Source organism: Lactuca serriola, chromosome 5 (genome assembly GCF_051521515.1).
Source record: "Lactuca serriola cultivar US96UC23 chromosome 5, Lser_US96UC23_V15, whole genome shotgun sequence".
Lineage (NCBI taxonomy): Eukaryota > Viridiplantae > Streptophyta > Magnoliopsida > Asterales > Asteraceae > Lactuca > Lactuca serriola.
Window position 1 is genome coordinate 285,844,141 of NC_136412.1, and position 13,350 is coordinate 285,857,490.

At 31.5% G+C, this 13,350-nt stretch overlaps 1 protein-coding gene and 1 pseudogene across 1 annotated transcript; one reads left to right on the top strand and one right to left on the bottom strand.

Annotated features, from left to right (window-relative positions):
- Positions 1–2,202: 2,202 nt before the first annotated feature.
- On the top strand, positions 2,203–4,526 carry LOC145050591 (1-phosphatidylinositol-3-phosphate 5-kinase FAB1B-like; annotated as a pseudogene).
- A 363-nt stretch (positions 4,527–4,889) lies between these two features.
- On the bottom strand, positions 4,890–5,720 carry LOC145054536 (LL-diaminopimelate aminotransferase). Its single transcript, XM_079002763.1, has 3 exons — positions 5,474–5,720; positions 5,257–5,378; positions 4,890–5,175 (listed from the first exon to the last, which is right to left on the bottom strand). Exons 1-3 carry the CDS (start codon positions 5,645–5,647, stop codon positions 5,103–5,105), a joined length of 369 nt encoding a protein of 122 aa, XP_078858889.1. The 5' UTR covers positions 5,648–5,720; the 3' UTR covers positions 4,890–5,102.
- Between the last annotated feature and the right edge of the window lie 7,630 nt (positions 5,721–13,350).

Below are 13,350 nucleotides of genomic sequence, written 5' to 3' on the forward strand. Positions count from 1 at the left end.
TCTAGCATACAATTAATCATATTAACATAAAATAGGGTTTTGATCTAACCTTTGATTGTTATACAGCAATAACAATCTAATCATTGGCTTCAGAAAGCTTAGTGCCTCAAGTGTTGCACCTCTAATGGAGTCACAAACACCACTAAGAAATTGGATGAAAGAGAGAAGAGAGAGAAGACACCAAAAATGGCTGGAAACCCTAATCTAAGTGTTAGCCACGTTTTTGGTGCCCAAGGGTTCCTTATATACTTAGGCTATTAGGGTTATCCAACAAGGAAACCATAATTTGACTGCTTAAGACCTAAGCATCCCATAGGCCCCTTCTGGAACATGCCTTGGACGATTTCTAATGGGTTTCCCCATAAAATTCGTCCAACCGATTATTCCAAGGTGATCCATAGCCCAATTGCAATTATCCTATAATTACAATTCCAGTCCCCTAAGTTTAATTAATCTCTTTTAGCCACAAAATTAATTCTTTATTAATTCTTGACTAATATTAATTAAACAATATGATTTCTCCTTTAATATATTATTCTCATAATATATTAATAAATCATAATTAAACTTTTCTCTCCTTAATTCATCCTACATATTGATATGGTGAAGGCAACCCAAAAGGACCATGCTCATAATCGGGTCAAGTACATACCAAAATAGTTATGGACTTAGACACTAAACCAACAAAAACACCTCACGAGATATGGACATGGAAGGTTCCCTCGTTAGCAAATATCAAGGTTTGGGGCTGCGAGGCTTTCGTAAGACGAGAGACTCACGACCAGATCGAACCTCGTAGTGAACGATGTATTTTCATCGGCTACCCACAGAAGTCCTTTGGGTATCTCTTCTATAGACTGAGTGACAATGTTGTATTCGTCGTGAGGAGAGGGGTTTTCCGAGAGAGAGAACTCATATGCCATGAGGACAGTGGGAGGCATATTGACCTTGAAGATATTCAAGAGTTATGTGATGAAGGAACCTCAAACACTAGCACTCAACTCGAGGAGGAAACTCCTGTTGAACCGATTGATGAGTCTGTATCTCTGAGACGTTCCAGTAGAGTTAGTGTTCCACCTGTGTTATATTGTTTTCATATAACAATTGAAGGTGATACATTTATCAGTGATAGTACATTGATAAATGTGGATCAACCTAATAACTACAAGGAAGCCATGGCAGGCCCTGAGTCTGTGAAATGGAAAGAGGCTATGGACAATGAGATTCAGTCCATGTATGACAATCAAGTTTGGAACCTAGTTGACAATGTGCCAGGTTGCTAGACAGTCGGGTGCAAATGGATCTTCAAGAAGAAGATCGACATGGATGGGAAAGTATACACATATAAGGCATGATTGGTTGCGAAGGGCTTTACTCAAACTCATGGAGGTGAATATGATGAGACCTTCTTACTAGTAGCGAAGATTAAATCTATAAGGGTTATGTTAGCCATAGTTGCATTCCATGAGTATGAAATATGGAAAATAGATGTCAAAACCGCTTTCCTTAATAAAAAGTTGGCTGAAGATGTTTACATGTGTCATCCAGAGGGTTTTGTCAATGCAAAGTACCCTAATAAAGTGTGTAAGCTTGAGAAATCCATCTATGGATTGAAACAAGCATCTCACAGATGAAATCTTTGTTTTGATGAGAAAGTCAAAGAGTTTGGTTTTTCGAAAAGCCAAGATGAGTCCTGTGTATATGTCAAAGCTAGTGGGACTATAGTTAGCTTTATGGTATTGTATGTAGATGACATACTGCTCATAGCAAATGATATCCCAACCTTGCAGGAGGTTAAGTCCTGGTTTGGGAAGTGTTTCGCTATAAAGGACCTTGGGGAAGCTGCTTATATTCTACGGATAAGGATACTGAGAAACAGGAGTAAAAGAGTAATAAGACTTAGTCAAAGTACCTACTTGGACAATGTTTTGAAGCGTTTCAACATGGAGAATTCCAAGAAAGGTGACTTACCTATCCAAAGCAATACCAAGTTGAGTAATACTCAGATTCCGAATACAGAGGCCGAGATAGCATATATGAGTCGAGTATCATATGCTTCCGTAGTTGGCTCGATCATGTCTGCTATGACTTGTACTCACCTTGATGTGGCTTATGCTTTGAGCATGGTTAGTTAATATCAAGGGAACCCTGGTAGAGCCCACTGGATTTCAGTAAAGAACATTCTTGAGCATGGTGAGTCAAATGGCAAAAAAGAAAAACGGTCATGGGACAGGGTCGATTAATGGTGTGACAAGAATCCCACAATTAAGACGACAAATTGCATATTTGGAAGTTATGTTACGTAATGAAAAATAGAGTTTGAGGTTTGTTTTTATATTCTTTTTTGACAAAATTTGATTTATTTTTTTTTTATCAAATTTATAGACTATGATATTTTGACACATGAGTCGCTGAAAAAGATTTTACATCACGAGGTGAAAAAGGGACTATCGATAATTGATATTCTTGAAATCAACAGAATGTGTAGGTAGCTTCTCTTTCAATCTTACATGTGGGACCACCGACTGGTGTATGCATCAAATGTTGACACCAATAGCCCCCGATCCAACCTCAATGATTTTGAATCCGAATACGTGGATAATAATAACAACAATAAAGTTGTGGATTCATGTAATGTTTCGGATGTTGGGGACACTCACAACCATGAAAATGTTGAAGAGGATATGAATCAAAGTCTAACAAAAGAAAACGAGGCAAGTCTATTTTCTGAACCATCAATATCTTCAAATCCAGGTGTGCATAGAACCATTTCAGAAGGACAAATTCCTGTTATGGCAAGTTTATCAGACACTCTAGAAGCTGCCTAGACAAGTAACCTTCAAAAGGATACAACTTTTGTGTTATCCGATTCTGACTTAACAAAATCTTCATTACTCGAGAAAGGTGTAGAAGAACAATGTCGTGGGACAAAAACCGCACTTGTATCTCCTGTTTTCTCAAACAAAGGCTATGAAATGATGGAGGATTCCACAAGTTGGTTAGGTATGCCGTTTTTTGAACTTCTATCGCTCTTTAAATAAAAACTTCACAACCACTTCCGAAAAACTCGATACCCTCAACGGTTATAATCCTGTTTACATCTTATCTTTTCGTGAATCAAAACTCCAAGGTGGGGCCCACTTGCTTTTAGTTGTGAGTTTTAATGAAACTGTCGTCCCTATGTATGATGACGAACCCATAAGCATCATATCGTGCGCATTGATTTCCTTTGATTATATCGTGCAAGTGATTGATGACGATTCCATATATTCATAATCTGCTTACTCATCGGCATTCCAATCCTTTAGCAACTTCGATGGAATGACATTGGAATCTTTTAAGAGTTTGGGAGATGATGGGATTCTCTCCATATCTATGTTTGGGTCCTATGCTTCCCTAATGTCTTCGGATCCTTTATCACATACAAAGTCTTTGCATATGAGAGTTGAGTTCACAGATGATAGTCCTTTTGGGAAAGTGAAATATGCAGTGACTATTTATTATTTGAAAAGGTTTGAAGCTTTGAAGAGGATTTGTTGCCCTTCTGAGATGGATTGTATACGGTCTTTAAGCCGGTGTAAAAAGTGGGGTGCACAGGGTGGTTAAAGCAATGTATTTTTTGCAAAAACATTAGATGATCGATTCATTATCAAACAAGTTACAAAGACAGAACTCGAATCCTTCATAAATTCGCTCCTGCTTACTTCAAGTATTTATCCGAATCAATTGGCACCGGAAGTCCTACATGCCTCACAAAGATTTTAGGCATTTATCAGGTAATTATAGCAACCTACTTTATATGTCTTTTTGTATATATTGTGTTTTGTAATGTTGATTTATTATGTGAAGGTGGTGACTAAGCATATGAAAGGAGGGAGAGAAACAAAAAATGAACATGTTGATTATGGAGAATCTTTTATATGGAAGGAATTTAACACGACTTTATGATTTAAAAGGATCATCAATATCATGTTATAATCTGGATTGTAATGAAAGCAATAAAGTTTTACTTGATCAGAATTTAATTGAAACAATGCCAACTTCTCCTATATTTGTTGGAAACAAAGCAAAACGTTTACTTGAAAGAGTTGTCTGGAACGATACAACTTTTCTTGTTGTTAGTTTTACTTTTTTTATAAACTTTTACTTAATTGTTCAAATTCTTATATATGAGTTTTTGAATCTATGATTATTACTACAGTCGGTTGATGTTATGGACTATTCTTTGTTGGTTGGGGTTGATGAAGAAAAACACGAACTTGTTCTTGGGATTATTGACTTCATGAGACAATATATATGGGATAAACATCTAGAAACATGGGTGAAAGCTTTCCGAATCTTGGGTGGGCCCAAGAACGCCTTCCCAACCGTAATTTACCAAAACAATACAAGAAAAGATTTAGAAAAGCAATGACAACTTACTTTATCAATGGTCTCCTCCTATTGTTATACGTTCAATATCCCAAAGTGATCTGTCTCTATCTCTATCCGAAGAAAACAACACCCAAACCCAAACTAGAGATTAATTTTCACTTTTACAACTTTTAAATTATACTTTTTGAAATTCATTTGGGGGTGTTATATATTGTTTTATTATTTAACATTCCAAATATAATTTTTTTTCTTTTTGTAAATTACCGTCATATTATTGTTTGTATTCATCGTATTAATAATGATCATTATAATAATATCTTTAATTTCTTTTTCTCTTTCCGTTTTGGGTGGGTCATTATCAATATCATATATAAAAATAGAAACAAACAGTCACACAACCTACGAATGCGACGGTTAATATGTATGTAATTTAGCCCCACATAAGTCGTCTTTATTGGTATGGTTTTCTGCTTTACAAAGAAAAAGAAAGTGCCAAAAAGATAACACACAAGAACTTGAGTAAAGTGAGGACTTTTATTTCATGATCGATTCATTATTCACATACACATAAACACAGACACATATATGATATAAGTATATAGAATTATAGATTATAACCCTGGAGAGGGTAGCAATGGCGTATGGAGGGATGACGATGTGATGGTTTTTTCTCCCTGGATCGTAAATAATAAGTTAGAACTTAGAACTGCTGTGTTTGGCAACCATGGTTAGTTGACTTTTCCACCATCTACGACTCGAAGCAGACTTCTATTAAGAAGATCAACGATGTGTTGTTCACCTCTGTTAGAGTTAGATTTCAAGAATTCGATCAGAAACTACTGTAAAAATGTGATGTTCAAGAGGATTAGGACAAGATATTACCTTTGATAACAAGAAAATGTTGGAACACCTTGATGACGAGGACCTTCATCGTATCCTTCACATGTTATCTCACCTTTATCATCCAAGTAACATACGATCCCTCTAGATTTGTCTTCAAAAACCTGTTTAAGAAAAAACAAAAAAAGGTTTTGTATAATTTCAACATGAAAAAGAATCAGATAAAAGGAGTGTGATAATGATTGTCATGCCAACCCACCTTTTGTATCTTGATGGATGATCCGACCCGAATGAGAGATGAAGATGAAGATGAGGATGATGGAGATGAGTCGCTTTTTGCAAGCATTAATACCCGTTTTGATGTTTTCTTGATAGGAGCTGGGGCATGATGAATCAGGAACAACGATGATGATGAAGCGATATTTGCAGCCATCTTGTGATAGATAGTGTGATAATTGAAAGAAAGAGAAAGTTGGAGAGCAAGATTTAAGGAGACAAAAAATGAGTATGTGCTGGGCTTCTGCTATATAATAAAAATATACCAAAAAATATATGTAAAAAAAATTCTTTATTTTTTGACTTATTGTGGTTTGCCATGATTAGGGTAGCAGGTTTAAAAGGCTTCAATTTTTTTGATTATAACATTAACATACTTTATATTAAGCATCAATATTTGAGTGCTACATATTCAAACAAAATTGGATATGAAAAAATTTGGAATCAAAGAATTACTAATAAGGTAGAATATTTTTACATAAATGGCATTCCAACTCAAACATAAAATAAAATTATTCTAAGTGTGTTGGTTGGTTGATTGAGAGAAAATAAGTTGCATTATTGCGTGAAATAAGTATTACTAGTATTTGTATTTTATTTAGGATGTGGGTGGGGTCATGGCCTTATCTTCACACTGTTGATGTCGACATTTTTTTAATTTAAACATTTGCATTGTGTCGTAATTTCTAACGAGTGGCCCTAAATTAATCCTCTTTTAATAATACGTCACTTGTTTCTTAACTAATTAATTAAATTCAACTTCGTTAATATATATGTATAATCGATCAAGATTATGATATATGAATAAAATAATATACAGTATAAATGAACGATCAATGTATATTATTTAACAAATTAATTGTCTTATTTTGATTAATATGAAAAAGTGACCACTAATTTTATAATACAATCTATTCTACTAAATCAAAATCATTTTGTTATTTGCTACATTCTTATTTATTTTGTCACGTGTCATTTTAATTCTTAAAATTTAATTTTTATTTGTCATTTTATGGTAATTTTCAATTTTCTTAATTAACTATTCTAATTTTTAGGTTATAGAAAATAATTAATGTGTCATTAAATTGTTTTTTTATACTTTCGAAATTTAATATATTTCCTTTAATGTATATAATTTAAATTGACATGTTTCTTTCAAAGTTCTTTGTTATTTTAGGCCAAAATAGTTTATTTAGGAAAAATAATCAAACTTTGTTGTTTTTCATTAATAAAATTTAAAGAAAAAAAAGATTGTATGGCCAAAATATAATTATTTATCTGTAGTTTGTTTTATTAATATAAATTAAATTATTTATTTATTTATCATTTTGTTTGTATTTATTTTAAAATTTTATTTTAAAAAATACTTAATATTTACATCTTGATATTTAACATTTTCTTTAAAAAAAATATTTAATATTTATATCTTCAAATATAACTATCTTTAAAGAATCCGTGTAGTACATGAGTTTCACACCTAGTTTACAATATTTAAAACGTTTTAATTCTGACATATTATTTTGTAATTTCTATTTCGCATCTCTTTTAGAGGTAATCTTCACCGTTTCCTTTCGAAATATATCCAGCAACCAAAAAGGCTTCAAATCAAATAGGATTTCTTATTCAGAAAAGTGAATATTTACGATTAACAATTAGAGATGTAGATTCAAGATCGACGCAATAGTTTTGATAAGAAGCAAGAATATTGATTATCTTATATCTTCGTAATAGTGGAAAAAAGTAATGTTAAATAGGGTGAAGTAATAAACGATATTGGCGGAAAGAAAATAGGGATGGTAAAATAATAATGGAAGAAAGAAATGTTATCGAGGATGATATATTTACCAAATGAAAACCAAATCGGGTATATTTACTAAGTTAAAACAACATATTTTTATAGGTTTTGTATCTAAGTTTAGGTGGGGATGTAATGCATATTCTCTATCTCCTTATTTAATATTTTTTTATATACATAGGACTATATGAGTATGTTTGTTTCACAACTTAACTGTAATACATGCATTTTAAAGCTAAAAATCTTATTCATCAAAGTGTAAATAATTTGAAAAAATTAATTAAATTAAACAAAATATTATAAACAAAATAAAACAATATTAATAGATTTAAAAGTTAAAGTTTGAAATGAAGGATAAATGTGGCCAAATCGAAGATATGAAGTTTTAGGGACCAAACTTACCAAATTCAAAAAATTAGATTTAACTTTGAGTTGACTTAGTTCGGATCTAAAATGTTAAGAAAATAACATTTTATGGTTTATGCAAAAGTTCAATGGCTTGTCGTGGAAAATAGAAGTTAGTTAGGGAATTAAGTTAGAAACTTAAAAAGCTTAGGAACCAAAGTTTCATTGACATAAAATTTAGAACATTTGACCCCAATTGTAACGTTCGTTTTTCAGGTATAAGTCTTTTGGCATTTAATTTTATTCAAGTTGGTGTTGTGGGGTTTCCAGTGGGCCACAAAGTGAACCTTAGAGTGTCGTGACATGGCCACACCATTTAAGTAGCAACGCGGTCAAGTATGGACTTGGCCCTATATAAGAGCATTAACTTATAGGGTTACTTCAATTGGCAGCCCCGTCCTCTATGAATATCTCCTTCTCAAACCCTAGCCTCCATACTTGTGTTTTGAGTGTTTCAACCTTGTTTTGTGAAGATTAAAGGAGAAGGAAGTCCCTTTTGGTGCAAGAGAGCTTTGTTCAAGCTTAGATCCATCATTCCTACCATAGTTATGAACCTTTGAAGGTATAAAGCTTATATCTTGATCTTTATTTCATTAGAGCTAGTTTTATGTCACTTTTAAGAGATTATGGCCCCTTTCTTAATGTTCTTGGGAGTTTGGACAACTCCAGAACTTATTCACTGACTTAAATGACTTATGGAGTTATTGGATGTAAGAAAAATGAGTTTGCATGCATCTCCTTGAGACCAGGGCAGATTTAGGGGGGTCATCGGTGGCACCGGCAACCCCTAACTTTTCCGGTCGCAATGGAAAAATTTACGAAATTTTTAAAATTTTTTATTTTTTCTATTATCGTGCAACCCCTTGACTTTCCCATGCGCCCCTACTATGAAATCCTGCGTCTGCCCCTGCTTGAGACCATGCATGGGTTTTGGTTCATTTTAGAGTTATGTTTGGAATTTGAGTGAGTTTGAATCATGAGAATTGATGAAGTTGGAAACTTTATCCATTAAGACTCTTAGAAGAGTCAGATCCGAGGTTTTGAACTCTAGACGTTAAATGTTAAGATCTTAATAGATTAAGCTATTAGGAAATTAACAACGACATAGAGTATTGGGGATCGCAACACAAGTCGCGAAGGCTAATCGCGACTCTTTTGGCGCTTAGTGACTGTGGAACGGTCAAGGAGTTGACTATGACACGATAGTCATTGACTATTGACTTTGACTAGTTGACCATTAAGTTTTTGCTCAATTTGACTTTTGGTTAAATCGAGAGTTTTGAGTTATAGGCTGAGGTTCGAACCTTGTTTAGTTTAGGTGGTGCGAGTAGCTAATTCTGGGGGTGGCAATTGACGATATGACACGACAAAAATACATGAAACGAAACGAAATTGGGACGAAATTGAAATTCAAATTCGTGTTCGGGTTGTGTTCATGTCAAGTGTAAAAAACACGATGTCGTGTCGTGTCCGCAATCGAAAGAAGGAAGAGACGGTGTCAGGATGAGGAAGAAGGGAAAGAGAAGATGTATCGTTAGAAGCCCATGACATTGAAACAGGTGAAGCCACTACTCTACATTCAAAGTATGATCTGCCGATGAGTTTAGAGAGAAATGAATGGTTTTTGAGAGTCAGTGAGAAGGATCGAAAGGAAGATAACGCAACTGAATGGATTGTAATGGAGGGGTGATATGTGTAGAAATTGAGGTGGTGGTAGGTTGTGATGCATATGAGAGAAGAAGAAGAGTGAAAGTGAAATATAGGAAGGTGTGAGGCAAGAGATTTGAGGGGGTGGATTGTTACGTGGAGGGACTAAACTAATCAAAGTAGCGGTGATAAAGGAGAAGACGACTTGTGTACATGATGAACAATACCCTTGACTGCTGAAGAAAGAAATAGAAGTGGTCCAATAGAAAACAATTATTGTTCATAAGGGGGCTTCCAAATTACTATATTATATAATATACATATTAAACTTAAATTCAAATACCAAATAAACTAAAAAAATATATCTAAAATACTTCTTATATATATATATATATATATATATATATATATATATATATATATATATATATATATATTGTGTTTTTAAATGAACTAAGGATATGCAGTGTAATTTCTTTTAACCATATGGATGCATCTTGTCAAAATTTTAAAGGTTCGACTAAAAATATGAGTCTGACTAAACTATAGGCACCAAAACTGTAATTTACTCTTAATTATTTATAATAATTAAGAGTAAATTGTGTTTTTAAATGAACTAAAGATTGTGTTTTTAAAGATATGAAAAATAAAAATATAAAAGTAACGGTAAAATTGTGTTTTTAAATGAACTAAGGATATGCAGTGTAATTTCTTTTAACCATACGGATGCATCTTGTCAAAATTTTAGAGGTTGGACTAAAAATATGAGTCTGACCAAACTTTAGGCACCAAAACTGTAATTTACTCTTAATTATTTATAATAATAATCAAAAAATAATATCTAATTTATAGTACTTTATTCATTTACAATCCGTAGTAATTCTCCTTTTAACTTTGAATTTTATTTTATGTATTGTTTTCAAACATTAGATTTATTATACCTTTTTAACTTTCAACATTTATTATTCTTTATCTTTACAATCAAGTTCCAAAAGCATACAAACAAGATTTGGGATTGCGACTCGTACCGGTAAAGCCACATAAATCAAAGATGGCGCACAAAGGAAGAAAGCACTATTAGCTCGATTTTTGTTACCACGAATGCAAATTATTGTTTAAAAAATAATTAATGTCATAAAAACCTTCAAGTTTTCAGGGTTTTATCTGTTTTGTCTAAAGTTGAATTTTATTTCTGTTTTTATCCTAACATTTTATAAAAAATGTGCGGTTTTTACTCTTTTACCGGTGATAACAGGTTTTCCAGGTTACCATTATATTAAATTCGCAAAAAACCCTTAAATTTACTGTTTTTTACGTTTTTACTCTTAAGTTTATAATTTTTTTCACTTTCACACTAAGTATTTTTTTTCCATAATATACCTATTCATGCAGAAAAATCATATATATTTACGAAAAAAATGTTTAATTAAATATTGTATTATATATTTTTAATGTTATATATATATATATATATATATATATATATATATATATATATATATATATATATATATATATATATTTCTTTGTGTGTGTGTTTGCAAGGTAAAAAACATAAATAATAGAATTATAAATACGTATTTTACAGATATAGTTTTTAAAAGTATAAATACATATTTTTACATTTTTATAATATTAATATGTATCTATACTTTTAAAAAATATATTTATACTTTTAAAAAACATATATAAAATACATATTTACAATTCTAAAAATATATGTATATACTTATATAAAGATGTTTATGATTGAACAAGTTTTTTTTTTTATTGATATGTATATTGTCAAAAACATAAAAATAAGTATTTGTAGTTCTTAAAACATATTAATTTTTTTTACCTTTTAAATGATTTATCCAGTAAAAAAACTCATATATATATATATATATATATATATATATATATATAATAACATTAAAAAAATGTAAATACAATATTTAATTAAAAAATTTTCGTATATAAATATGATTTTCTGCATGAATACATATAATATGATAAAAAAATACATAGGGTAAAAGTATAAAAAAAAAATTATAAACTTAAGGTAAAAAAACGTAAAAAAAAAAAACTGTAAACTTAAGGGTTTTTTTTTTGCGAAGTTAATATAATGGTAAAATGGAAAACTTGTTATCACCGGTAAAAGGGTAAAACCGAACATCTTTTGGAAAATGTTAGGGTAAAAGCGGACATAAAATTCAACTTTGGACAAAACTGACAAAACCCTGAAAACTTGAGGGTTTTTGTGACATTAGCCCTTTAAAAAAATGATGAATTAAAAATAATCACCCAAGTTGAAGGGTTGAATTATGTATAATCGAAAATAGATATTTTTTTCACAATTTGTAATTAAGAATGATATTAAATATAATGTTGGTTACTAATTGTTTTTTAATTATCTTGTCAGTTATTATTTGTTGTACAATTACATCCCTACAATATTTTACCCCATCAAACAATGCAAAAAAAAAAAACCTCTAATCTTCTACTTATTTCTTGCATTATTCTGCTACTTCAATGTAAAATCTAGGTTCAATATAGTTTCGAATGATTGTGAATTGCCACTTAAAACTGTAGTACTGTGGGAAACAAACATTGGGTATCTGAAAAAATTGGTTTAATAACACCGTATTAAACACGAACCTCAACGTTTTCTGCTTCTTTTTTTTATATTTTTGACATTTTGATAATGTATTTTCTACAAATATTGTTGGTGATTTGTTATCATCAATGTTATTTAAGTGTAATGAGATTACTTTGTTGACCAAAAGCGATCTTGATAAATATTAAACAAGTATGGAATGTGTAGAGTACACATTTGTTTAAGTTTGATCAAGTTTCAAAGTACACTGTCATTTAGGGGTGAAGCCCCTGAACAAACGGGGGTTCGGGGACAGCACCCCTAGCTAGGTTCGAGCTACCAGATCAACACGAAATTTTTTTATATAGAGTATGTTACTATAGTAAAAATGTATCAGAAAAATCGTTTTTAAGATAATTGATCATTAGTTTGACCCTTATTTGTATATCCGTTTTTATGTCAGTTTTTATGGTTTTATGACAGTTTAAAACTGTCATATGACAGTTTTTAGACAAAGATATTAAAGTTGGTTTTGGTCTCATTTCTGGTACAGACGAAAATATCATCAAACACTCTCTGTTCTTGCCTCTCTAAGTCTTATCCAATTGAGGGTTTGAGAGTACCATCCAAATACTTTGATTTGAAAGTGATAATCACGATTTTAAGAATTTCCAAGTCTTTCTATACCCAAATTTCTAACAAATATATCGTTAAATAGCCCCCCAAAAGATTTTTAGTTGACTTTATCTAATAAATATTATTTATCATTACTAATTCATATATTATCCTTTTTATTTGCATAATGGTGATATTATGGAACATTTGGAGATCCATGTGATGCAATTTTCAACAAGGTGAAGCTACAAAATCTTGGCGATCACATTTTGTGGCTTAAACTCAGGCAAAAATGAACTTTTCAAATTGGGAAGTGTGTTTTGTATCGCCATTTGGTGTTTTGTAATCTGTATTCGGTGTTCTCGTAATATTTTTTTTCCGTTTGTGTTTTTTTGTTGTGATTATTGTGTTGGCTAGCCTCTAGCTAGTTTGTTCAATACATGATCGGGGTTTTTGGCGCTGAAAAGAAAAATCTAAAAAGTGTTTGTACTAATTGTTTAAAAGATAAGTATATATTTACATCTTATTGTTCAAAAGTTTGGTTTATGCCATCCTAATTAATTTTAATGCTTGTGTTTTTTTGGTTCTTGTTCAAAATAGTAATAATGTTGGATATCAGTTTTTTAGTTTAATATAGTGTTTACAACCAATAATAATAATAACTTATTTATTTTTAGTAAAATATATTTATTAATATCTGGTTTATCTGACTTTCATAATTTTGAGGGATTAACTCGTTTAGGTATGATCAGGCTCGTCCCAGAGGGTGAGTGATAGGGTGACTGTCCAGGGCCCATCTTTTAAAGGGATCCAAATTTTT

Excerpts from the sequence above, each read along its gene's own strand:
- LOC145054536 (XM_079002763.1), bottom strand. The coding sequence starts at position 5,647 with ATGGCTGCAAATATCGCTTCATCATCATCGTTGTTCCTGATTCATCAT. Across the intron at positions 5,379-5,473 it reads CATCCATCAAGATACAAAAG|GTTTTTGAAGACAAATCTAG; the intron begins GTGGGTTGGCAT and ends TTTCTTAAACAG. Across the intron at positions 5,176-5,256 it reads ACATTTTCTTGTTATCAAAG|AGGTGAACAACACATCGTTG; the intron begins GTAATATCTTGT and ends TAACTCTAACAG.